Consider the following 27,511-nt stretch of genomic DNA (forward strand, 5'->3'; position numbering starts at 1 on the left):
CTACACAGGCAAATAAAATAGTGGTTACAGCTTTTAGCTCACAAAGCCAAAACCCCTTAAAAGTTACTTCCTTTTAGGTACTATAATAAGCAGTCATCAAATAGAATGAAAAGTACCTCTTGCTAAGGAATAATGGTTTGAAAATTATAGATGTGTTTCATTCAGCTGGGTTATCTTATGGAGCTGACTGGCCAAGGACACAAAAAATATCAAGATGTTACAGAGCTGGAATAATTTACTCTTTCTCCCCCACCCCCCCTTCATTTTGGGCCCTTCCCTTTTCTCTTGAATCAGTACAAGTTTTCTTCTGTGACAGCACAACCAGTGCTTCTGATGAGTTGTGCTGAGTGTTCTGCGACATGAAAACTGCAGATTTGTGGGGCAGATCACTTTGTTTTCATGCTCTCCTTTATGAGGAAGACATAATTTCCGAATGATATTTTCATGAGAGCATCTTGCAGTGCTTTGACAATTTATAGGACTTTCAAGGTCATGGAGAAATGGAGATGTCTGAAAATCACTTTCTTTTATAGGACTAACTTAAAAGATGGAACTTTCTGAAGAACCAGCCAGGTTTCTGGCACACACCATCCAAAGTTGGTTGCCTAATGATTTTCAAAACCATTGCCTTTGGTGCCAGAATTTCTCATGCTTGACTTCTCTATGAGAGTGTGGGTTTATATGGGCTTTTTTAATCTGCATCCCCTCTCTGAAGTTTGATGTGAAGCCTTAAAGATCCACCATGAAACACCTACATAGAGGTTGAGATTCTATGTTTAGGGTTATAAATTCTGCCTTAATTCTTCTTCATTTTATATCTGAAGCCTGGTTTATATGGGCTCATAACTTTTTCCTAGATACAAAGTCATACCGTGTTTACACCCAGAGATATATTTCTAAAATTGCAATTTTATGCTACATACAATTCACAAACATTACATATACGAAAAGCTTGTTGTATCTTGCAATTGTGTTATACCATCATTTGAGCATAACGTTTCATCAACACTGCAAATATATGGGCACAGATAGATCTTGGTTCTGAAACTGCTTCATTGCTGGAATTGAGCAGAAGAAGCATTGTACTGATGTTTGTAAGAAAAATGGAGAATACCCAGGGTTTGCAAAACACCGAAAACCAATTCATTGCAAAACAGTGAAAAGTACATCATAAATATAGGATGAAATATTTGTTTATATTAGTGAACCTGACTGTTTCAATACTTTATTTTTGTAGCATATAACAATGATAAAGATGAAAAAGACTGCATGCATGTTCATTTTAGATGACAGAAGACATTATGACAATAACTTGATGCAATAGCATATTCCTATAACAGTAGATGTTGTCATAACATATTCAAGGCTTTCTAAGATAGGTTTATGTTTGCAGTCTGTGTTGACATCATGTGATCTTAATCTCTTTTTTTTTTTTTGTCCCCCCGAACATTTATTGTGTGGAGTTTTTGTCATCAGAAATATCAGTGGTACTTTTTTTCATGCTTACCTTTCAACATGAATTATACCTTCCTTAGCCTAACTTTTCATGCTGTCTGACCTTTGAGTGTATTCTTAAGACTGAATTTGAGTTATCAGTTGCCAAGGTAACATGCTGTGGTTTCATCAGTTGCAGGATTATGATTTCTCTGCAGGATAAATCAAGAAGAGTAGATGGATTTTAAAGGAGAGGGAGGATTTTTATTGTTTTAACTCCAGAGTGGTTTGCCTTGGAGAACTACTTGACAACATTAAATCCTTTTTATTTTTGCCTTTTCTTTTTCCATGAGAGTCAGAATGTGAAAACCTGCCCTGCAGCATTAGAGGTGACAGTGAAACATGGTAGTTTGCTCTTATGCTTACACTGTCCCTAACAGGTCTCCATGTGTAGCTGTGCTGCTAAAAGAGTCTTGGTTCCATCTGCTCCTTGTATCACACCATCAGAATTATCACCAAGCCATTTCTCCGCTGGCTCTGTGCAAGTACTCCCTGTTTTTTCTACATGCAAAATTCACCACATGATCTCAGGGAATTTAAGCTGGCAGTGTGATTGCACCTGGATTTTGTCTTAAATGAATTAAGGAATCATAAACTATATTGCTGGGCAGATGAATGGGCCAATTGTAACCTTCAGCAGAGGTAGCAAAGACCACCTGGGGAATGGTGCCATATTTCCTAGCTAGAATGAAGGGAAACATCTGTTCATAGCCACATTGCTGCAGGCATGTGTGGGTTAATTTTTGTTGAATAATCTGATACCTGGTGGGGACTCTTTAAGTCTAGATTCAACCTTTCTGTGTTTCTGTTCTTCCATTCCTCTTAATGCAGTGCTGGTAGAAAAGTGAAATAAAGCTGTGTTCTGGTTTTGTTTGCATCCTCAGAAGAAGAGCTTTTAGTGTAAGTTACCATTTAGTCAGGAAAATTAATTCTCCCTTGATCTGTGTTCGCTTGAGTAGCAGATATTTATTTTGTGGAAATCAAAAGGCTTGTGAAAAACTTTCTTTTCCCTTCCCTTTCCTCACATTTTTCTTTCCTGTTCTCTTAGGCTTGCCTTTACTTCAGCCCTATTTCTGCACAATTTTTCTTTTCCCTCACACTTTTGTATCATCCTGCTCTTCTTGATAAGAGTACTTACCTGGGCTGTATGTAGCCCAGCATATAATTCAAGTACTTTCTCTAAGTAATTTGGCTAATAAAGGAAGCTTAAAAATGTGTAAAGGAAAGGAATACTATTTAACTGAATCAACAAACTAATTTTTAAATAAGACATCAGAATATTTAGTTGCACAACACTTCGAGAGCAAGTTTTATCCATTACTCCTATGTTTTGAGTGTTTTGAATTTCCTTAGCTTAATGTCTGTTATTGTCAGTGGTGTTTTTTTCTGTTTTCCTTGTGACTAAAGCTGCTGACACACTTGTATATGTAACATTAGATGGTTTCCATTTTCACTATAAATGCATGTGACAGTATAGAAAATCTCAGATGATTGCAATGGAATAATAAATACCCAAGATTTCAAGATTGTTCTTCTGGACATCCAAACTATGCAAAGCAGCTGCTATTACATTAACTGCAGAAATACCAGAAGACTTATGCAGGTTTTTGGAAGCTTTTGGTATTCCTGTGAGAATTGCCACAGAATTATGAGCATAAAACCTCATTCTTTCTTCAAAGAGCTTAGCTGTCATACTAAAATGAGCTCCAAGAGCAGAGTAGCAATATGGGGTAGGAAGCTGACCTTTCTATGCTGCCAAGTTTAATACTTGAACTCTACTAAGTCAGTTTTTAATCCTCTCAAAAAAAGAATATAAAAAAATCAGAAGGATGTTCCTGTCCTAGCTGGGTAAATTCACACTGGGGGTTAATAGTACCATGATGTTTGCATTACCTGCTTTGAGGGGTTTACTGCTGTTTTGTGTTGGTTGTTTTGTTTTGTTTGCCTTTTTCCATAGGGCAGATTTTGCCTTAATGTTCAGTGTGTGATGTTAAGACAACTCAATTACATCCTTTGAGCTCTGTTATTTCAATCCTATCATGGATTATTTGTATGTCCAGTTGGTAAGTGGTTAGCTACAATGAAAAGTTTAGTTGTGGGTAGCTGCTGTTGCATTCATTACCATATGTCTGTATGGCCCTCTGTTATGCTTTCTTTTGCTTTTAATTCAGTATTCAGTTTTTAACTTCATACCATTTATATTTTGAGGTAACTTGAATCCATTGAAGATTTCCACTGATTTTTAAGTGGTGCAGACAGCAGTGGCAGAATTGGCTTTTTTCTCTGTTGCCAGGGCAAAAGGAGATAGAAGTCCAATTCCAAAGCCTCAGAGCTTTTCCTGTTTTATTACCAGCACATTTTAATAAGCACTTCAATGGGTCTGACTTTGAACAGAGCAGAAGCTTGCTTTGCTGCCAAACTTTATCAAATTTAGCATGCAGTTTGACATATTGCAACTTGAATATTAGCACATAGAAATGACTAGCTGGGTGCTAAACAGGTCATTTGCCTGTACAGGCATGCTGATTAAGAGAACATGGGACTGATGGACATTTTCTGGCAACCAAAGGCAAATCCTGTCATAAACTGACCTCCCACAGCTCTCTGTTAGCAATGGAAGTGGAGTATTACTGGTGTTTTGCTGCACATATTCATATATTTTAATCATACACTAACTGTGTGTGGTGGTACCACTTTTTTAATTTCATCCTTCCATTTTCCATTTTAATGTGTTTGGCTTTTATGCCTGTAGTTTCCTTTCCAGTGGCTGACTAGAACAATTTCTGAATTGAGTTTCCTTGCTTCATCAATAAGCTTTGACTCATCTTTGGATATTCCAAACAGTACATAGAATCAGCAAGGTTGGAAAAGACCTTTAAGTATGTCAAGTCCAACTGTTACCTCAGGACTACCAAGTCCACCATTAACATGCTGTGTTTCTCATTTTACCAACCTGACAGTTATCCTGTAGTCTCCTCACTGCTTCTGTTCTCATTCCTAATGTCTTTTTTGAAATGCTTACTCTTCAGTCTTTTTCAAAAGATTTTCCATGGTATCAAGGATGCAAACCTTGTGTTTTGTCACCTGAAGCGTCAATATGTGAGTCCTTGCATGTGTTGAACAAAGTGATTCTACAAAGCTATCATTATTCTGTGTGTAGCAAAGGTCTTGAGCCAGGGTTGGCCCTCTGTACCTTCTTTGCAGCAACAGTTGATTCTGAGCTGATTGCCAGTTTTCTCATGAAGCAGGAGTAGTAGGGCATCTTGCATCTCTTGCCAAATTCAGATATGTAAGCAGTAGCTTTTACCCAAACAGTATCCTCACATGCCAATGATTTTGTGGCAAGTTAGGTCTAAGCCTGATTTTAGACCAGGGATTTAAAGCTCCCTTTACAAATAATAGTTCTTTACTATTTTTATTCATTTTACATATTTATGTCTTGCATACAAGAAAGTTTTATTTTCTGAATTCTACTGAATTTTCTTGTAAGCTTCAAAATACAGGGTTTTTTTTCCTTTCATGAACTTCAGTTTCACAGTGCTTCACTTTCAAGGAGCAACTTAAAAGCTGTTGTACTTGCTATTAAGCAAGTGCTTCTGATGAATAGTTGGAGCTCTGTGAATTATTAATGAATGACCCTGATTTATATTCTTGCTGAAGTATTTGCAACTGGATATTCTGCATAACAAGTGACATACGGTGATTTTTAACAGACCAGAGATTGAGCAGCTATATAGATTTCTCTTTAGAGTTATCCTTTCTAAGATCCTGGTCTCAGTATAAGATATATCTTGTATTTTGAACTTAGCACGCAAAACTTGCTTTAAAATTAATGGACAGATAGGGGAATATACTAGTCCATGCATAAATTTTCTGTTTTCAAGAAACAATGCAATCTCTCTCTTAGATTTACTAACTAGCTCCACCTTCTGGGGATTGGACATCCTTATTAATTTTGAGCAAGGATTTTCAGTGTGAGGAAGGAGTAGGAGGATAGATATGGATAACTTAATCACAAGAGGCTTTAGTTTTATCTTCTTTCCTTTTGGCAAGTACAATTCTATTTATATTCTGTAATAAAATAATTTCTCTTTCCTCAGTCATTAGGTAATGTTTCCAACAATTTTTCAGTTGTTATTGTTTCCTACAAAACAAAATGTATATATAAGTAAAGCTCTGCCTTCTTTGGGACTTTAAGTACTCAATAGGATTTATCTTTAATATATATAGCACAAATGCCCTTCAATGAAAAAATGGCCTTGAAAATTTCAAATCTCGGGATTCCTTCTTAATGCAACTGTTCTTGACAAAAATTACTTAGTAAGTTAGTATTCCAAACACATCATTTCCCCCAGTACAGCCTTGTGAGAAAATGATCTTGAAGGTACTAAAAGGTATGTGCAAAACAATTTGGAAAATAATAATAGAAGGTGGTTATCAGTTGTTTACTGCCAGCCTGGAGGGCTGCATGAGGTAGAATCCACTTACATTTGTTCTGGGTCCGGTATTATTCAATATTTTCATTACTGACATAGCTTATGAAATATGAATGACGCTTATAAAATTTGCAGATGCTTAAAGCTGGGAGAGGCTTTAAACACCATGGGAGCAGGATTAGAATGGATCTTGATGAAATGGAGCACTGGAATATTAGGATGCAGCTCAGTAAGGGCAAGTACAAAGTTACGTTCATAAAGAAGCAGAAATACAGTGCGGATTGACTTTGGCAGCTCGGTGGAGTCAGATCTAAGTATTATGTGACCAGTATGTGATCCCCCCTTTTATGAAAAAGAGTGTCAGTAAAGCTTTTAGCCCTACCCACATAATCTGAAATTTTAATAGCAGGTTCACAAAGTGTGGCTAGTTCAAGAAATTCAGCTTTTTCTCTCTTGCCCTGGCTGTCAGTGTACTTGTGGGATCCTTGGCTATGTCTGTATCCAGCTCTGCTTTCCCATGAAAATAGAACAGATGTCTATATATCAGTACCTTGAGATCTGCTTTAAAGTGGACAGGTACAATCTTTTTCATTATTTGCTCAAGTTGGAAGCAGAGAAGAAATTCTATTTTAATCACATACAGCCCTGTTGATGGGTTCAGTAGGCGTTGCATCTTTTGATCTTGTTCTGCTGCAGTTGCTTTCCTTGGAATTTAGTTATTGATTAATTTAATACATTGCTGTAATTTAAGACCCAAAAGGAGAGTTTAAAAATTGTCTGGTCTGTCTAGTCTGACTTCCAGTATGTCACACCTTGTTGTTTACTTTATTTCTAAAATTGACTGTGTCTTGCAGCAGCCTCTGGCCTTTGGTTGTTCTTTCACTTTTGTTCCCTAGCATAAACATCCTTGTTAGTACTTGTTTTCTCCTCATGAAGAGGGGACATCAAGTTGCTGCTCAGCCTTTTTGATAGGCTTAAAGAAATTAAACTGCTCTGAGTCTTGCAAGCTCTCAGGTTTTTTTCAGCAGTCTCCTTAAAAATGTGTACACCAGGTCTTGGCACATGGCGTGTAAGTGCTGTCTTAGTCTATGGCATGTATAGGAACACCTCTTTTTGCTGGAGCATGAAAGAGGGTATGGCTTATGTTCTGTTTTGTTCACTATGGCTCTAACTTCATGACAGCTATTTTCCAGGGAATGATTCTTCAGTCTGTATTACTCACGTTTAAATATGTATGACTGTGTTAGAATGCATGTTGCCTGATCACAAAGACATTATTTGCAAAGGAACTCGAGTTGTTCTCTGTTCAGTTTCTCCTGGCTTTCAAAGTTCTATCCAGTCTTCTTGGCTACGGTTGTATTAATTTAGCTACTTTTCTGGAGCATAGCCAAACTGACTTTGCAACAGGCAGCTATGTCTTCCTGCCTAAAGAACTTCTCCGGAACTAATGAGTATTTTATTGGCCTGACTCAGAATGTTACCTGAAACAACATACTGTTATCTTCCATCTAATTACAATTTAAATGGAACAGATTTTAATTATCATTGATTCTTAATTACACTAATCTACAGAAAATATGAGTAAGCGATGGACTGTGTTAAGTCAGTTACACTCCCTATTTTTGTGTAGATTCTTCTGCATTGTTGTTTTTTATTTTAAACAGTAACAATGAAACTGAGATGCAGATTCTGAAGGAGGGTGGTTTTTTTATTATCATTTAGTCAGCTTGGAGAGGTAGACAAACCTGTGTGCAACTACCGTGCAGGTGTGATTTTATTAAGTTCTGGAAAATTCAGGAACAGCTTGGGAATTAGTCAAGTTGGAGTAAGCTGTTCCAGTTTTCCTCCATTCCTAGATATCACTTCATTTCTTCTGCAATATATTAAGGAGACCTGTTTTTCAAGTCTTTTCACTGGCTTCTGTTTTCTGATATTCCTAGCATGTATTTTAATAGAGCAAAAAGTATGAGGAAAGTCCTAAATCTCTCTGCTTGAAGTACCTAAAAAAAAAGAGTTCAGTATATCTAAATATTTAAAGAGAACAATCTAAAGAGAGGCTAAAAAGAAAAAGAATGTGACCTGAAGGTTAGTATTTTTTCCAGCCTATATATCAAACAGATAATACCCTTCCAGATATCTATTTATTCTTGTTTTGCTTTCTGGCACTCATTTTTTCTTAATTGTAGGCTCTTCTGTCTGTTTTTTGGTGGTACTTTGTCTGTTTAGATAACAAGTTGTTAGTGCTGGAAACAGTAGGAAATCTTCATCTCCACTGTATTCATCTTGTGCTAAGTGTGCTTTCATGTGTATCCCTGTATGCTCTGTTTATAACACTTTAATGCAAGTTTTACAGAGAGATTAGGTCTGTTAAAAAGTAATTGTTTCAGGATATAGTTGGATTCAGGCAAAGGATTTAGCTTCAGTCTTGGTGGTATGCTGGATTTCTACCTCCGAGCATATTCTCTGGTGTCCTTTGCTGTACTGCAGCAGTTAGGATAGAGCTGCAGAGTTGTTTTAAAATGTAGGACAATCTACGCAGCCACTGCAGCCTTCTTTTCATTCTGAAAAGCATTTTAATTGCAAGTTTTCTGTTTTGGAACAAATGTGTTATCTCGTTCTAGGTGACTGGTATGAGCAGCTATATCCCCTGGTGATTACACTGAAGGACTGCATGGGAGAAGTGGTGACCAGGGCGAAGCAATCTATGGCGTTTGTTCTGCTCCAGGAACTTGCATGTGGTTTGCCACAGTGTTTGATGCTGACCCTAAGAAGAGACATTGTCTTTAGTCAAGCAGTAGGTTGTCTTGTGTCACTTATCTCCTACTATTGCTATAGTTAAGCATTTTATTCATGCCTGTGTTTGTGATTTTCTTTTTTTCATTGTTGTTTTTTTTTCCTCTTCTCAGTTTAACACAACTTTTTTCCTATATTTGCCATTACATCCACTTAAATATGTTATAATGTGATAGGGAAAATAATAGTAGATGGAAATCCATAGTAACTGTATCACTGAGTTAGAGAAGGTCTGCAATAGACCAGAAAAAGGTTACCTAGTCCTCTTTTTTTTTTTTTCCACAAAGAAGAATCCATAAAGTTATTTTTAGTTTTCCTAGCTTATATGTCAGTACCCTCACCTGTAGGTCAAGTTCTCATGTTTAGCCTGGAATATTATATACCCTGGAATATAATACCTGGCTTGCTGCTGTTCAAGTTAGGTATTATTTTCCCTTGGTCACCTTGGAAATGAAGAACAGATTATCTGTTATCAGATTGTAGCAGTATTTTATGTGTTTGTAGCCTATTAGTATGTTTCTTCTCAGACTTGTCTTCTTTTAATAACTGAAGTGCTTTTGATCTTCTGTAGATCATATTTTCCAGGCACATTTTTCTCTGAATGATTCATCTAATTTCTCCCTTAAGTTATATGTTTTTCCTAACATAATTAAAGAGTTAGAGTGCAGCTGCCAAGGAGATTCAGTTGCATTAGGTGTCTAACTGCTTTCAAATCCATCATAATTCACAGCCTTATGTGTGTACAGCCTGGCAGCGAACGTTCTGGTCTTGCTTCTGTCAGTGTAAATAGCACATAACCCCACAAATAAATGAAGCTTATCTAATGTAAAATAAGGGAGTATTTCACTGCTTTTTGCACCAAAAAATGCCTCGATAATATATTAATATGAAATTACGTATGTAGTCACTGAACAGAAATATCTATGCTGTTTTCCTCAAATATCTAAATATTATTTCTGTTGCTCATAATGACAGCAAGCCTCATTTCAACTGTTATAACAGTACATCTGTTGATTTCATATGGTTTCACTGTCTTTATAGCTCGCTGGATTGGTCTGTGGGTTTATAATAAAACTGCACACAGGCTTGCATGATCAAGGATTTTTACAACAGCTTCATACTGTTGGATTGCTTGTTCAATATGAAGGACTCCTTAGTACGTATAGTAAGTATTGCTCTTGGACAGAGTTTCTTATGTATTCAGACCAGTTTACCCAGGAGGTTCTCATTTTAACCTCTGTTCTGCTTCCAGTAATTTGGCTTATGAATCAACAAGTACTGTCCTTAGGAGACAGTAGGCTTCCATATGATAGCACAGTTGAAGTCATTGATACTGTGCTGTCAATTCTGCATCAAAAATTACTCATTCATTTTATTCTCAGTTCCTCTGAGAACACTAGCTGCTAATTATTCCATGAAGAGTGCTGAATGACATTGTCTTAAATACAGGAGACTCCTTCCTCATACAGCTAATGAAACTTCTGGCTTTAATAAAAACTGACTCAATTTGTATAGGCATTTGACCTAAGCAGGTTTATAAAGCTAATCCAAGCAGTAGATTTAAACAGTTACTGACTCTTATCAGCCCCTACCCTGCACACATCAGTATTGATAAGATATTGTATAAGATAGCTTGAAAACTCTTTAATTCCTAGCTTGTTATAGATGTCATCATTTGATACTTACTAAAAAGAACATTTGGAGGGTGAAACTACCTTATGTTTCAAAATGCTTTGATCTATATGTATTGGCTCCTTCCCCAAATTAGGGATTTTGACCAAAGTAGGGATCTAGCATTTGTGCAGCTCTTTAATGCACAGGCAATTGCACATCCTCACTTGGAGATTGCTATCGAGCTCCCTTTTGCATGATGCTTGTTGTTATTCTCAAAACCTTTGTCCTGAATCAGCAGGATGATCTTTAAAAACACTTTCAGAATAGACAAAAAAGGCTTTTCTGAGGTATTGTATGCACATGCAGAGCAGCCTGATTTTCAAGGATACTTAATACTCACAGTTATCATTTAGGCCCCGGAGAATTCTCAGCAGTTCTAAAAATCAGTCTGCTTTTATGTAGGTTACTTTAATGTAGATTTAGGACTGTGATTTTTTAGAAGCACAGACTGGAAAATATAATCCCTGTATTGCTTTACTATAACCTATTCAGTGACTGATCTCTCTACTCTGTTAATAACTTCTGTAATGTTTCCATATAGGTGAAGAAGCAGGGATGCTGGAAGACATGGCTGTGGGAATTTCAGATTTGCAGAAAGTAATGTTTAAAATCATCGAAGCCAAATCAGAAGATTTTTTGCCTATCATAACTGGAAGGCGGTAAGAACTTTGTTTCTTGTAGCCCATGGCATGTGATTTAATCTGCAGCACATGAAAAGCCCAGATAGTGGTTTTCTTGTTGCTGAATTCTATTACATGGGAAGTGCAGTAGTTTTACTTTTCATGAGGTGAGTAGAGATGTAATGAGGTAGTAGAGATTTGTAAAGCTAGCAGTAAAATGGGTCTGGGTTACTTTCCTGATGAAAAGCTAGAAGTTCCAATTATTAAATTAATCAAAACAGTGTCTGGGTTATGCAGAGTTTCTGTTGTGTTCTTCTCACTGATTCAAAGAGAGGTGACAAGGTCAGTATTTACAAAAGTGGCCTCTAACTGAAGAAACGTTGGGTTTGAGGTTTCCAGAACTTGTATTTCATTGTGACAAATGAAATTACATTTCTAAGAACTAGGCCTTCATTATCTTAAGACAAAAGCTGAAAAACTCAGGCACCAAAACCTAGTGGTCACTTCTGAAAAATGAAGCCTATCTTCCTTGCTGAAGACCACACAGGGCATACGCAATGTCAAAAATCCTTGTGCAAAGCCACTGATACATTATGCATCTCACATAAGCACTGCTGAATATCAGGACATAAACTTCATTAATTATGGCTATGAGAGAGTTAATAGATTGTTACGCAGGAGGAATGAGGGTTCAATCTTCAGAATTATTCTAGTCTGAAGCTCCAAATGTTTTTATTTTTGCAGAAATCACTTCCTTAGTAGTATCATTATTCTTAAGATGACCGTAAATTAAATTCAGCTAAAAGCAGCAACTTTTAGAAAAGATGTGTTTCCTCTGAAGGGGGTTTTCACCACTGATTTACTTAATTATCTTGGATAATTCACTCTTATTCTATGGGCCTTCTGAGAAAGGATTGAAATAAATAGCAGGAAGGCCGGAATGTGATAGGCAACGCATCGGGAATAATCAAGAATAATTATGGTGTGTAGATAAAACATAAGACATACATCCTTTGCAAATTACAGCAGTCAAAAAGCTTGAAAAATCCAGCAGCTACATTTACTGGCTTACTGCCATTACTGCAGTACACTGAACTGTCACGCTAGGAGGTCCTGGCTTGAAAAGAGACTTGGGCTTTGAGCTGCCTCGGGCATTCTGGATTGATGGAGTAGTCAGTCTTTAGGAAGAAGAGTTACTGCCCGTGATTGCTGTACTGTACTTACTGGCAGGTGTTCACGGGATGGAATCAATATCAGGCTAAAAAAAAAATTAAAACCTTAAAAGCTTATGCATAGGAGCCCCATTCTTGTTAGAGCTGTGATGAGACAGCTCCTATCACACAGCATTGGAAGTCAAGCATAGAAAGAGAAGACAGTGGAAAGCCTAGTTATTTCTAATAAATGTGTAAGATCATTTGGCTTGTTACATGGTGTGGCTCAATAAAATGAGGCCGAAAGACTCTAGAAATGCAAGACAGAAGATTAAGCTACAAATTCTTATCTTGCAGAGTCAGAGTATTCACTTGCAATTGTTTTTCTGGGGAAGTGCTTAAGACTGAGATTCTGTGTACACAAACAAATCAATCCAAAGAGCTGTGGCATTGACTAGCAGTTTGCTAACCTGCTGATGTGGGTGGCTGACTCTGGCCATCCAGGAAAAATGAAGCTTAATTCAGGTTCTCAGGTTTTTTTATTATTATAGGCATTATATTGTAGTATTTTATTATACTTACATTCTGTAGAAGAATTTTATAAAAGCATTTGTGCATATGAACTTTGAGGCACCGCAGTTTTTGATACCACATTTTCAATGAAGTCCACTATCAGACTAGCACTTTTACAGCCACATTGGAATGATCTAAAAAGTCATCACTTAGCTAAAAGAAGAGCTAGGTAAACACTTCCCAGCTGAGATGCAGTGACTGACCATGTGTGCATTGTTTTTTCTGTTGCAAAGCAAAGGTGCTTATAAATGACTTGATATGGAATGATAGCAAATATTAGAGAATAAGTCAAATAAAATCAAAGAAAGGGGTAGTCTTAAACAGTCTGTTTTAATGAAATTATATACATTTAAGTATGTAATGCCAAAAAATCATATAATTATTTGGAAAGATATGATTTATTATTTACTCTCTTAAACATGCTGGATTTCTCCACCCTGTTGCCCTGAGAGATCATTGAATGTTAAAAATTATGTACTGATATTTCCTTCTTATTGGAAAATGTGATAGCTACCTTACTCATCTCATGCTGAAAAAAGCTGGTATCTCTGCACTGATCCTAGCTACAAAAAGACAGACATGACATGGCAATAAAATTTACTGCTGTATTAGTGTTTCATGTTTAAATAAAAGCACAGGAGCTGTAAGATCTTCAGTAAATTAATATCAAGTCTTCCAGATTTCAGTACTTTGAATTATTTTTTCTTTTTTGCCCACCTGACTTCAGTACCATCTCTATGCAGCTCTGTGAAAGCTTGGGAGCCTTTTACTTACATGATCAGAAATGAGTTGTTTTCATTGTGGAATTAGAGTTTGTTGGGTTGGGGTTTTTTTCAGAGTTACTATGGATTATCTGTGAGACTTTTAAAAATGCTTCAAAAAGGAAGAAAAAATAAGGGGGGGGGGGGGCAAGGGGAGGCTCTCAAATGATACCAACGTTAATTTATCATGCCTAAAGGTCAGCATTTCCCAGTGTTCTTCCACATAGTGAAAGATTTGTAGTGATTTGGGGGTGTGAAATGTAGCAGTGCAGGGATTTGGTGGCATTTTGGTTCAGCAGCATATGTTCTTCGATTTAGCCTAAACCAACATTTCTTCTCAACCTCATGAAAGTGCTTCATCACAGAAAAATGTCCTGGCAGTACCTGACAGCAACTAGGAGAGCTCACATGCAGCCTGTGAATGAATGCTTTTATACAAAGGTCATTTGAGTTCTTTACTGTCATCCTTGCTAACTCACAATTTCCTTCACAGAGGTGAATTAATTAAACAAAACACAAACCAAATACACTTATCTGGGGAATTAAACTGTTTCTTCACACACACACTTATTCTTTTCCCCGTTCTAAGGCATATATCCTCCATTGAAAACTGATAACCCCCCTCAGTAGGGAGCATTTGGCATTTGCTCAGAGATTACACGCTAGTTCTAGCCTGTACCAAGGCAGAACCAAGGCATATGCTGTTGCCCTAGTTGCATGTAATTACAATTCAGTCACAAGCCTATACTGGATCTATTATATTTTGCTCTCAGATACGTGGATAGGATAGAGGTTCGAATGCAACCATGAACTCTTCTAAGCTAAAATAATTATCTGAGCACCTGCTCTGAGATAGTGCCACTCATCCCTCCAGTTTGCCAAGGCTGTCAGAGCTAGTGCAGAAACTGCCTCTTTTGTTCAAGGTTTTCTGAGTTTTCTTTCCCAAATTCTACACATGAGAAATCCAGATTGTATTTTAATTTCTTAGCAAGCATGTGATTGATTAAAACAAGGGTTGGAGTGACTTCGTGATAGATTTCTTTTAACAGCTGCAAAAAAAAATTCTAGCTGAAGTTTACATGCAGAAGTTGTGTGACTTCGTAGGCCTGGTTTCTGTAGGTAGGATGTGGATCTTCCTTCCCTTCTGTTGCTGTGGTATTCTTCCTTCTTGGTGGTACACCAGATGTGCTCTGCAGGAGAGAAAACCTCAGTCTTCATTATCATTTGGCTGTGTTTGAATGATAAAAATGCTAGATCATGGAGACAAATGGATTTGCTTCTAGTCTGTTCCTCTTTTATTAGACTGATTGCTCTAATAATTGAAAGAAACCTAATAAACCACAAGTTAACAGCATGCTGTTGTTTCTGTTGTGGGGTCAGGCATCAGTCCTCAAATTCAACTTGGAGGGTTACACATAGTAAGAGTTTAGACTAGCAGCCAAAGTAACATGTTTTTCATAAAATCAGACCAAACACAAACATATAACCACAGCTGTTTTATATTACATCTCTTCTCCTAAAATAGGATTTATGTTTGTGTAATGAGCCTTCAGTTATTGTCTTCACAGAGTCAGTTTTGTTATTGGTGGTGCTTTCTATCCCCAGAGAGAAAATCTAGCCACTGAAGAAAACGGGAATTTTGCTTGGAGCTTTTCTGAAAGGTTTTTGCTCATATTGCATTTAGAGTGGATACAGGATCAAGTCATGACTTCCGAAAGGGAGTTGTTGTAACTCAGCAGGATGCATTTTAAGATTTGAGGAGTTCTCACTTATGTTTTGGTAACAGAAGACTTACTGCTTTCAACCTGAGTCCTATTTTCACTTCAGTAAAGAAATCCCTATCAAGTGTGATTATATTTACCTGCCTTTTTTCCATATAGCTCGGTTATCCTCTTAAAGCAAGCAAACTGAATCGTCACATTCTATGGTTCAAAACAATTAAGGAGAAAAGGGAAGGATTTATAAGTCTCCATGTTCTCTGTAATTTAGGAAGGTTATAATTTCAAGCAAACTAATTGATATGCCCATCCTTATCCATCTTTTTATTTTCCTAGTGAACATTATGTTATAGAGGTCCAGCTTCCAGCAAAGATGTTTGAGTTGCTGCCACAAGAGATTAAAGAAGGAAAGCTACTTCGCATGTACCCAGTACTCTTTAATGTTGGAATCAATGAACAGCAGACACTTGCAGAGAGGTAAGAGAAAATCATGTTTCATTTTCTATCCAAGTATGCTGTGCTAGTATAGGGTATCTCCCAGGACTAAAAATAAATCTGTTTTGTTATTTGTTGTTGGACCATCTCACATTTGCTTGGTGTGTATTTTAAAAAGTATTAAAGGAAATAAGCACAAGCTATGAAGCCATGCAAAATAATGAAAAGTCCAAGTGAAGATATGACCATATACAGGGGTGCATTTCACACGGCCAATGCCAAGTTTCACCTGGATACAGATATTAAATTAATTTCTATTTCACAGATGTGGAAGTTTGTTTCGAATATGAGTTTGAAAATTGAAAATTCTTATTATCTTAGAAGCGGGGTTGAAGGTGCTGGGCAAGTCATAAGCTAGAAAGAGATCATTTTTCACAACTTTTTAGGGCTTTTTTCCAGGGTTGAGGATTGTTAGTTAATAACAGGGAATGCTTAGTATTATGTTTGTAGAAACATTAAGGCTAATGATATAGTTCTGACGTGCTAATATTAATCCTCTGAAAAGGTTGCTGGAAACTAATTGATTAGCACAATAAAAGTCAAAATCTCAGCAGCCTGTTAGTTTTCCAAGAGAGGCTTATCTACCCATGATGTTTAATCATCAAGTTTGTGCAGTGCTAAAACTGCAAGGTAGGCATCAATAATGAACAGATACTTTTTCTTTTCTTCCTTAACTGGTTTTATTAACAGGGCATCAGAGAGACATGTATCATTAGATTGCATTCACTACAAACTCAAAAAGCAAGTGTAGCTGGGGAAATAGAGTGAAACAGTGAAAAAATAAGTTAACCTGGACAATAAGCAAGAAGCTAAGCACAGCAGGAGTTTCATGTCCTATTCTATGCAGACAGCAGAGTAAAAGCAGTCTTTTGTCTTTTAAGGAAGGAAGTCTTCTAAGGAATACCATCAGGTATCTTTGTGGATGTCTGTGGGGGACTTCTCCAAATTGTGAGTGGTGATGTATGAGAAAATTTAGATAGAAAATTGAAATGAGAGATATAGGCTGAATCATAAAATGGTAAACCCTGGCATTTTACTGTTGAAAAAGTCAAGTAGTGGGTTAGAGAACTTGAAACATTCTTGAAAATTAAAATAGCTTATACTTGATGCATAAAGAAGGGAAAAATGATGCTATGAGAGGAGTGACATGGCCAAGGTGATGGGGTACAACATAAAAAAAAATGATCATGACAGTTGTGACTGGGACACAACAGGTTTCTCCAAAATCAGGGGAGTATGGAGGAATGAAAAAGCAAGTTCATGACAGCATACATGGGTGGGATAGGCAGGAAGGACTATTACGTTACAAATGCCCCGAAGAAAGATTTGATGAGATTTAGAAACACCCTGGATATATGGGGGCTTGTAGAGAGGAGCTGGTATGAAAAGATGTCTGGCTTGCAGGTGGAGTGGAAGGAAGACTGGTAGTCTTGTTCACAGTGGTGATTTTACATTATGGACAAAGAAAACCATGAATAAAAAAAATAATATATGTAGATCTGTAAATATATCTATGTATATTAATATATATATCTATCGAAAAAGTCAAGCTGGATTATTCCATGCAGAAACAGTTTTTTCTGCATTCACTTACAGGTGTAAATGTTAGACTTAATTCAAAATACTGCTTAACTCCTAAAGCTATACCTTTGTCTTTGAGGTTGGAAACACTGCACATGTTTTTAGGTAAAAAATATTCTTTGGGGGGGAAATTAACATGAGAACAGAAAGAAAATTTTGCGATAAATTTCTAGAAAATGTTGCTTTATTTAGATGAAAACATCTCTTCAGTGTAGCACAGTTGAGAATGTATCTGATTTAAAATAAACATTCGTATGTGACAGTGCAGCAATGGCTGTTGAGCAAGTAGTCTTTTCCCTCTTCAGCACATTTGAATGTTTTATTTCCATCTGCATGATGTAACAGTACATTTGGTATCTTCTGATTTGTGTTCCCTTTTTTCTACCTGGTAGAGTTACCTGTCCTGAACAGGTTTACCTGTCCACGTCTCTCTGTACTCCACCATTTCCTTCTCTGTCGTCCTTTTCTTTATTTCAAGGCTGTTCTAGAGATGAGTCCTAACTACACAAGGGGCATTCCTGTCTTTATATTCATATCTCTCACAGCAGAACTACCAGGAGATTTATATTATATATTTCTCTTTTTTAGCCTGTATTTTCTCCAACTTGGCTGTTGCAGGAATTTTGATCTTGCAGGTAAAGGTACTTGCCTATGTAGCTATGGTCAGTTCATGGATAAGCATAATGGCATCCTGATGTTGTCTGGATTTTCTGTGAAGTGCAGAATAACAAGGATTAGGGGATGTGTTCCCAGCAGACTCTGCTGCTGCCAGAAAGCCCAGAACATGTTCCTGAGCCAGCTGCAGCACTGTCAAGCAACTGCTGAGGTCTGTGTGCCACAGTAAACTTAAATGAAGATGACTGAAGCCAGCTAGCCTGCAGGTCATAACTCTGAAGCTTAATGGTGAAATCACTGCTCAACAACAAGGAAATGGTTCTGTCACTGGCTTCAGATACAAGAAATCAAGATAACCAACAGCTCAGGAGCAGTGTAGGTCAGAAAGGGCCCAAAGAAGTGATCAGTTTGACTATTTATAGCAAATATTTTCAGACCATAGCAGAAAATATTTCTTCAGAAGGTTTTCCACCTGACACTTGAATATATTCCATCTTGTGTGGATTCAATATTGTCCAGATCTGGTAGAAATTAATACACTTAAGCAAGAGCAGCAGTAAGAGATGTTATTTTCTGCCTGTGGTGCCATCTGAAATTCCTACAAAAAGCCCTTGCGTTTATGCAGGATTTGCAAAGGTAAAAAGAACATGTGCTTAACTGAATGTTTGTCTGTAAGTAAATTACTTTGCCCATATGATTTTGGAAAAATTATCCATGTGTGGTGACCCCATTCTGAAGTATTAAAATATTAGTTAAAAGCATAAGAGAGATTAGCAACTACATGTTTGACAAAATCTACTACATTCAATGCTGGAAGGGGGGGGAATAAAACAAAAACAATCAAAGTCCTGCAAACGGTGTCCTTGCCGGTATCAGGGGTTGGAACTGGATGATTTTAAGGTCTTTTTCAACCCAAATTGTTCTATGGTTCTATGATTTCTGTATGCAGAGCAATCATTCAAAAGGATAATTTAGCTTTGGTTTAGTTTTGGTCATTTGTGTGGGATTTTTTTTTCCATTGTTTCATTGTGCTTTTTTATAGGTTTGGAGATACCACTTTGCAGGAAAACATTAACCAGGAAAACTTAGAACTTCTAAAAGAATATTACAAGCTGTTTACAGAAAAAATGCCTCCTGATTGTAAGTACAAAATAATGCAATATGCAAATGGCTTTGAAAAGGTTTAATAGATAGAAAATTATAAGTAACGTTACCACAGTATTAGTGTGCAGCTTTTAGATTTAGGCCTCAGTCCCATAACTTGTTCCATAAAGTTTAATACTCTGAACATGGCCTGCACACAGCCCTGCTGAAGTCAGTAGTGATTGCAGGCCCAACGCCACAGCAGAAACTACAAGGAGAGCGAAACAGCATAATGATGACCCAAACAGCTCTTTTAAATCTTAGTATAATATGCCTTTTGATATTTCAAGTAGAGGACAGTCTGTAGCTAATATATTTGTACAGAAATACTTGGTGGGAATTTTCATCAGTTTCAGTCATTCCCTCCATTCTTATTTTGCAAATGTATTAAGGTATGGCAAACCACTGAGAAACTGGCAGATGCAAATGCAAGCAGTGAGCCACGTCATAATGTCACTGATGTGAATAACAGGGTTCCATTAGAATGGGCCCTATATTTCAATTTTACAGAAATTTGGTATCATAAATATTATGAGTCTGTTACTCTGATTCTTGAAAGCAAACAGTGAAAAGACCATTTGTATCAATCTAATCCTATTAAAGTGGTCTAAATGCCTAAACTATATTCCCAAATGTTGCAGATTTTACAGCTTGATTTTAAATAGCTTGGATTTAAGTCTCTGTTCCTTCCCTTTTTACAAAGGGGGGGGATGAATCTTTTAAATCTAAAGGTCTGTCATCCTACAGGATTTGCATGTGCCTCCTTATGGTGAATACTGCCTGTTAAAATCCCTTGCAAAGCTTCTGTTCTCATACAGCATACCTTGTGTTGGTTAGTTTTGCAAATTATCTACTACATGTATGTACTGGGAGTTATATCCAGTGTATCACTGTATATGTGTACATACTTATCTTTTATCTCAGGATGATTTTCAGATGTTAATAGCTGTGACAGAAATGAAAGTTCTGTTCTTAAACAGTGGGCAGTATGCCCATCATCCCCCCCCCGGCTCTAGGATTTCTAGGATTTCTACAGAGAAACTCATACAAGAAGTTAGTAATTAATTTAAGGGAATCCTGCCAAGAAAGCATCCTGAAAAACTAAGCTCATCTGGGGTTAGGTCTAAGGTAGATTTGCTACCTCATAAATGGTTCAGATTATATAAAAGCAAAAATTTGCATTCAGATAGGATTGGCCACTTTTCAGTAACAGAAACTAACCTTGTACTGTCTTCTTGCAGAAGGATTATTAGTGAGCCACAGAGTCTTCCTGGACTTCTTCCAGACTGTGCAGGCTTTTAAGAACTATGCTTATCTAATTCATTATGTCTTTTCTGGTTATTATTACCTTCTTGCTTTTTCTCTACCTCTAAGATCCGAGTCTGTTTTTCATCCAAATTTTTACAAAAGACAAAGCACCTTCTGGTTCCATTGCCCTACCCAGTAGCTCCCTGCCATTGCATGGAATCTCTCTTTTGGCTTGGAGAAACATGCCTTTTAAACCAGCTCCTCGGAAAAACAAAGTCATGCTCTCCAAAGCATTCAGCTGGGGGAGGACTTCAGTTCCTCTCCTGTCTCTTTATCTCTGTGCTCATGTTTTTAAGAAGCTAACCCTCCATGCAAGCTGGCAGCAGCCCTGGTGTTGTGGCAAGTGAGAGTCATTCAGCATTGATGGCACCTTGATGGTTTTGTCACACCTTTCTGGATAGTTTCCTCTAATGCCAAATCTGTGCTGCAAAGTAAGCCCAGGACCCACCTCACAAAGCTCTTAGTTACAAAAACAGTGCTGATAAAGTCAGACTGAATTTAGGGACTCACAGCCTGTTGGCCATGCTGTTGCATCCACCACCCTTAGGCAGCCTCACTTGCCTGCTGCTTCATTCATATATTCCATTTCAATGAATTCAATTTTCCACTCACATAAAGGTATTGCCACCTTTACTGTTAGTTTTTCCTCTCATCTCTGTAATTCTGATTGCAAGTAATATTCTAGCTTTCTCTGTCTTCCCAGTTACTAAAAGTCTTCAGCTGCATGTAACTATATGCTGAACACTGACTTTCCGTCTTCTTTTAGATGAATATGCACCATGTTTCTTAATGTCTTTAATTATCTAATAGGAATCTTTGAAAACTGTAAATAACAATGTGCTTCCAGAAAGATTCCTACTAAAAATGCCAACCAAATGTAGCACTGATTTAGGCACCAAAATAGTACTGCTTTTATGGAGTATCTAATGATATAGTAAGGATAGAAAAAAATGTGTGATTGTTGTTTCGTAGTACCTGATTAATTGAAAAGAACAGTTTAGAACTCAATTTAAACAGCTGAAAAGATGAAGAAACCCATATCATGAGTCATATTCAGTGTTGCTTACTTGATACCCAACACCCATCGCAACATCAGTTCATCATTGTTCCCTGTTAGAGGAGTGATACATAGAATCATAGAATAGTTAGGGTTGGAAAGGACCTTACATGCAAGGTTTAGAAATCCAGCAAACAAAGCTTTTATTCCATAGCATAATAATGCATGTAGCAGTACGTGCATTTTCAACATGAAGTCTGTGAGTCTGTTAAGTACTTCCAGGCTTTTCCTCCTTATAATCTGTGAGAATGATTTGATGGTTTAATGCTGCTTTATGACACAAAGAATCTAAGTGATCGATCACATCCAGTCAAGATGCAGCTCATTTGCTGCTACTATAAATTAGGAGAATCTTGTTTTACCTGTGGTGAAGTCATCTCTCTGAGATGGCTTATTTTATGCTGTGAACCAAAGGAAAACTGCTATGAAACAATAAAATACTTACCTAGTTATGAATTCCCATAATCTGGAAGCATCTTTTTAGAGTACTTGTTGTATGCTATGTGTTTGAAAGAAGCAGATGCAGGATAAATATAATAGTCTAGCAGGTTGTAATGTATTTTCATATGCTCTGCATTATCTAATTGCCTGATCAGGAATTGTACTACAAAGATAAAACAATCCTCATTAAGATTATTGCAAAACTAGTTTGAATGTGCTTTTCTGCATTTTTTTCTTTTTGGCAGCACCGTATGAGTAAGGCAGTTTAGACATTTTTAGAATAGTTCTTGAGTATATTTAAATTATTTCTTACTATGAATCATGGGTAGGGGAAACTACAGAATTCATTACAGATAAAAGGTAAAAGCCTGTTGATAAGAGGGATCATTCCAGCTGTGATCACATTAGGAGAATGGATTTTGACCTACATTAGTACTTGCCTCATTTTTACTCTTGGAATTGAGTGTAAATCTTAGGCTTGGGGCTTGAAGAAGTAAATTTGAAAAACAGATTTTGATTGTTTCTGCTGATTTTCAAAACTAATAAAGGTAACATTAAAACAAACCCCTCCCATATATACCCACAAAACAGAAGAGCAAATTAAATTGCTTATTCTTGAATTGCCACTAGACATCTATGATAATAAAATGTCAGCTCAGCTGCCATACCTAGGGCAATTAGGTATAATTTTGGATTTTAAGTAAACCTGAAATTGTTTTGTATTTCAAAATCAAAGCTCCTCAGACTGAGAAATATCCTTTGTTAAATTTGGGGGGATGTGTGTGGTGTGGTGGTGGTGTTTAGTGTTGTTTAACCCTCCTCTTATATTAGGAAGTAAAGCACCATTATCTAAGAAAAATGAGATGTAACAAAAGCAAAATATTTTGACCTAATAAATGCATCCCATCAAAGCAGATTTTTATATGCTTGATTATTTCTCTATTCATCAACCTTTTTTTCCAGGCTTACCACATTTTCAAGAACAAAATGATTTAAAGGGATTGCTAGAAAATCTCCATCAAAATATCCAGGCCAAAAAGAGAAAGAATGTAGAAATCATGTGGCTGGCTGCGACAGTAAGTCCTCTTGTTTCGTATGTGTTCATATGATTTTTGTGTGCCTGCTGATAGTGTAAGTGCAATGCATTTTAAGGGTGTAATTGGGAAACTCATTGATTAAAGTAGATAGGCTGAAATGGCTCTCTAACATTTCCATTCTGATGGGCTCTCATCCCACTCATACATATATCTCTTCTTCCTACAGTTAAGTTACAGATACTATGTTTTTCCTGCTTTCTTAACTGGTAGGACTGGCAAGAATTCGGAGAGATGGTCTTGGTCACTTTGTTGTCCCCTGCTTCCTCCAGCTCCTTTACTGCAAAGCTTCTCCTAGCCAGGCAGTCCATGGCCTGTGTTGCTGCTTTTTTGTGCTATGCTGTTTTGTTCCAGATGCAGAATTTTTCAGTTATATCAGTAAGTTGTATAATAGGATAAAAGAGGTTTATGTATTGTTTGGGGCATGGCTTTTCGCTTAACTGAGTCCAGTTTTAGGCAGAGGAATCCTTTCATCCTCAGTATGGATAGAATTAATTTTTTGGATGATCATGCATAGCTATCGCTGTATCACGTCATATGGGAGAGACAATACAGTATTCAGCTACAGTATATAACTTTTTTTGCTTGTTTGTTTAAAATCATATCCATTCTTTGATAATATAAAATTTGGTTATTTGAAATACCTTCCTTTTATTGTTTGGTGTCCATAACCTTTGAGGACATAATTACTTGCTCTACCCTTTGTTAAATATTGCTGTCCTCAACTTTTTAGTACTTACATTTTGTAAACAAGTGTTTAATTGTATCAGCACAACTTCTTTTCAATCACATTTTATGGGTTTTTTTAGCCAGTGTCACTGTGACAGCCACTCCGAGGGCACTGATAAGGTTTATATGCAAAGAGCAGATGTTCGGACACAGGGAGAACACAAAAATATTTATCAAACAATGAATGATACTTACTTTGCTTTATTTACATAATTCCTTTTGTTTCCCAGTTCTGTGTTAAAAACAAACAAACAAAACCCCCAACCAAATAAATGACCTTAGAGACTTATAAAGAGCTCAAGATTTTCAGGAATGTGGAATTCAACCAGGTAATAAGAATAGACACCCTTGATGTCTCTGACCATTATATAAGCAGATGCTCAATCTTTATCTACTAGAATTGAAGCAAGACCATGCATCTGGGGGAACTTTCAAACTAATATACCCTTCAAGGAAATAAGTGTTTGATAAAAAAAATTAATTAAATTTTCCACGTCTCTTCATTGGCATTAGGAACAAGACAATATTAGCTATGTCTTTGTATTAATAACACTGCTGTAATTTCTTATATTGCTAATAACATTTTGCCTTGTGGTTCATAAATATCACATGCTATTACAGTATAAATCTGTTGTGAGTAAAACCAGAAGCCTTTCTAACAGTACAAGTTCTGCAATTATTATGAAACATTGCTTTTTGAAGAAGTATAAGATAAATCAGTACAGGGTAATGTAAAATAAGCTATATGAAAATTTCCTTAATCTTTGGCTATAGAAAGTTGTCTTCTACCATCTATTCAGGATTCTCTGGAAACAATTTCATGGGTAAAAATCATTCTTTGAACATTCAAACTGATTCAGATTTTTCCTTCGCTGCTTCTGCTCATGTTACCTTACTGTAAATCTGAAATGAGTATTTCTTGACTCATTGATTTTTATATTGTTGCACTATATTACATTTATCTATTGGAAAGTATGTATGGATATCACTTTGTTATTGCAGTAGATTCTAGATGGATATGCACATGTATCTGCATCTGCATGTAATCCCTTGTGTAATGGGACCCTGAGAATACAGCTGTGTTTTAAAAGTCAGTTTTTGTAAATTGGTATCACAAATATTTCTTATTCTAAATATAAGGGAATAAAGACTTAAATGCTATATTCTGATCTCCAAAACGGCCTCTTCATCTTTTGTCTTAGATCACAAGAAATAAACTAAGTATATTCTAGAGCAATCAGATCACAGTTTGCCCATTTAATTATTCATTTTGTTTAACTGCTGCTGCTTAGTGAACTGAGTAATTGTAAGGATTTTTGTGGCCCAGCCTATCAGGTTAACCTATGCTTCTTCTTAAATCTGAATCTAAGGATTTTATAATTTGTTTAAGTGAACAGATTGTTTTCTATTTAATCCACTTTAAAATGATTGAGAGTTCTGTACTGTGCTTCAATGCAAAACAAGTTTGTGGTTACAGTAGTTTGCGTATTGTGCTTAGAATGCTTCTCAGTTCAAAACTGATTCTCTCTAGCCAGCAGTTTATGCGCTGCCACCCCTGATTTGGGATTTAGTCTTCCTTCCCTGCATGAGAGGCTCATCTGGAATAATTACCTGTTTTTTTTTCTTATGATTCATTCACTTCAAATAGTCACAATTAATCATGGACTCCAAAAGAAACAGTGTAAGGAGAGTTAATCTCCTCAATTAAACAGTTAACTTCTTTCACAGCATCACCTAAAAAAGTTCAGCTTTTGAGACTAATGCAATTAAAAGATAAATATGTGCTTATTGGCCGAAGCGAGATTATGAAGTTTCACCCTGCAGGATCCAAAGTAAACCCTTGATAGCCAAGCTGTGAAGTTCCTTAGGATGAAGCCTAATTGCTGTAATTTATTGCATGACCTATTCTCGTAACTATTTCCTTTTTAGATACTGTTACAGCCATGATTTTCCGTGGATAGAAGCAAGTAAATAAGAGTATTACCTTTTCTTAGGACAAATTATACCAGGGGAAAGGCAAACCCACACTTGGGCACACCAGCTTTCCTTCAGAATTTTCTTTTTCTAGTTAAATATTGTTTGAACCCAAAGCATAAACTAATGGGCTGGCACAACCACAGATTGATTCTTAAGGTGAGAAATTATCATCAAAAATATGTTTCCCTTGTTCCTTATAATTGTGCCAAAATGTACAGTGGACATAGACAGTCCATGGCAGTCATTTGTGTTAACCTTCAGTTATTCTGAGTCATGCATGGAACAGTTTACCTCTTAAAAGTAAGGACCATATTTAAATACAGATGTGTCTGAATCCATACCCTCAGAAGATGTTAGTCCTCTATGTCCATGAGCTTGAATTAAGACTTGCTGAAGTTCTTCTTTGCTTTTCAGCATTAATTAGGTGTTCAGACAATTCAGCTTTAATTAAATAGGGTGTTTCTCACAGGAAATGTGGAAAAAATGGAAACAACTTTTCCTTTTATAGTCTAGGCTAACATAAATACTTTCTATTTCAACTTCAGGATTTTGGATGCAATGGTTTCATAAGCTGTGGTCCATGCACACATTTTAGTAACTTGTTTAAAATGCTTAGGACTAAGAGTAGTAGGTTTTGATTTTAATTTTGTTAGATCCACCGCCAGTTTCTGCTTTGCTGAGGGGGTGGTGTTGGGGTGGGCAGGAGAGAGAGTCTTGACTGCAGTTGCAGTACAAGACTGTGTGCAGTGTGCTTTTAAAATGAATAAAGGCTTTTGTTCTCCAGTGAGCAGGTTATTTGTACGTTTGTCCTCCTAGTGAAAGCCTTGAAGATCTGCTTTTAAAATGTGTCATATGGACAAATTGGAAGTGGGCTATAGAACAGTAGCTAAAACCTTTTGGTTCTGTTTTAGTGAAGTGTTAATGCTGCAGATTTATAAACATTGTTGTGGCTGGTCCATCCCTGGCAGTGTTCAAGGCCAGGTTGGAAGGGGCTTTGAGCAACCTGATCGAGTGGAAGGTGTCCCTGCTCATGGCAGGAGGTTGAAACTAGATGAGCTTTAAGGTCCCTTCCAACCCAAACCATTCTATGGTTCTATGAAAAGATAAGTTTGCAGTTCTTTTCAGCACATTTTCACCTTTTGTGGCACTGCATCAGGCCAACATAATCCTTAGAATATTAAAATCCCCACAGTAGATTTAACTGCAAAGACACACTTCAGTAGCCATTGGAATTACTATCTTTTATAGTTTTTTTTCTTCTTGAGAAATACTTCAGTTCTCTGTATTCCTTGTCTGTAATTGCAAAACTGTGGGAGTTTCAGTCTGTATAGTGCATAGAGAACACAAGGTGTGAAAAAGACAATCCTTTGATGTCTGCATGTGTTTCAGATTTGCCGTAAGCTGAATGGAGTCCGTTTCACCTGTTGCAAAAGTGCCAAAGACCGGACATCCATGTCAGTGACGCTGGAGCAGTGCTCCATCTTGAGAGATGAACATCAGCTTCACAAAGACTTCTTTATTCGGGCGCTGGACTGTATGAGAAGGTATGTGGAGATTTTTGCATATCCCTTGCATTTTGGGCTGAGCCAGGAACTAAGTGTGGTACAAAAGGGTCTAAAGCCAGTTGCAAATGTGTGATAGGCCCCAGTGCTGATTTAGCACAGCTTGACCAGCAGCTTGCCAGCTGGTAAGTCACTTCGGCATGCAAGGGCTTCACAACTGTGTGTTTTTAGCAGTAATTAACAGTTTCTAAGATAGATAAGTGAAACCTTAGAAGTGTCACCACTGACTGTAGCATTTGACTAAGGTAAACAGCAGTTATTTTGACAATTTCTTAGTCTGTCACAAGAC

General features: G+C 36.9%; 1 protein-coding gene across 1 annotated transcript in view; it reads left to right on the forward strand.

Annotated features, from left to right (window-relative positions):
* The window catches only part of INPP4B (inositol polyphosphate-4-phosphatase type II B), a 200,052-nt gene that overhangs the window by 143,141 nt on the left and 29,400 nt on the right, over positions 1-27,511 (forward strand). The window contains exons 17-23 of the mRNA XM_034065005.1: positions 8,552-8,724; positions 9,765-9,888; positions 10,939-11,056; positions 15,557-15,697; positions 18,954-19,051; positions 22,824-22,936; positions 27,050-27,204. Of these exons, the coding sequence (XP_033920896.1) occupies positions 8,552-8,724; positions 9,765-9,888; positions 10,939-11,056; positions 15,557-15,697; positions 18,954-19,051; positions 22,824-22,936; positions 27,050-27,204 (922 nt within the window). The remainder of the gene's footprint in view (positions 1-8,551; positions 8,725-9,764; positions 9,889-10,938; positions 11,057-15,556; positions 15,698-18,953; positions 19,052-22,823; positions 22,937-27,049; positions 27,205-27,511) is intronic.

This window comes from Melopsittacus undulatus, chromosome 7 (genome assembly GCF_012275295.1).
Source record: "Melopsittacus undulatus isolate bMelUnd1 chromosome 7, bMelUnd1.mat.Z, whole genome shotgun sequence".
In the NCBI taxonomy this organism is placed as follows: domain Eukaryota; kingdom Metazoa; phylum Chordata; class Aves; order Psittaciformes; family Psittaculidae; genus Melopsittacus; species Melopsittacus undulatus.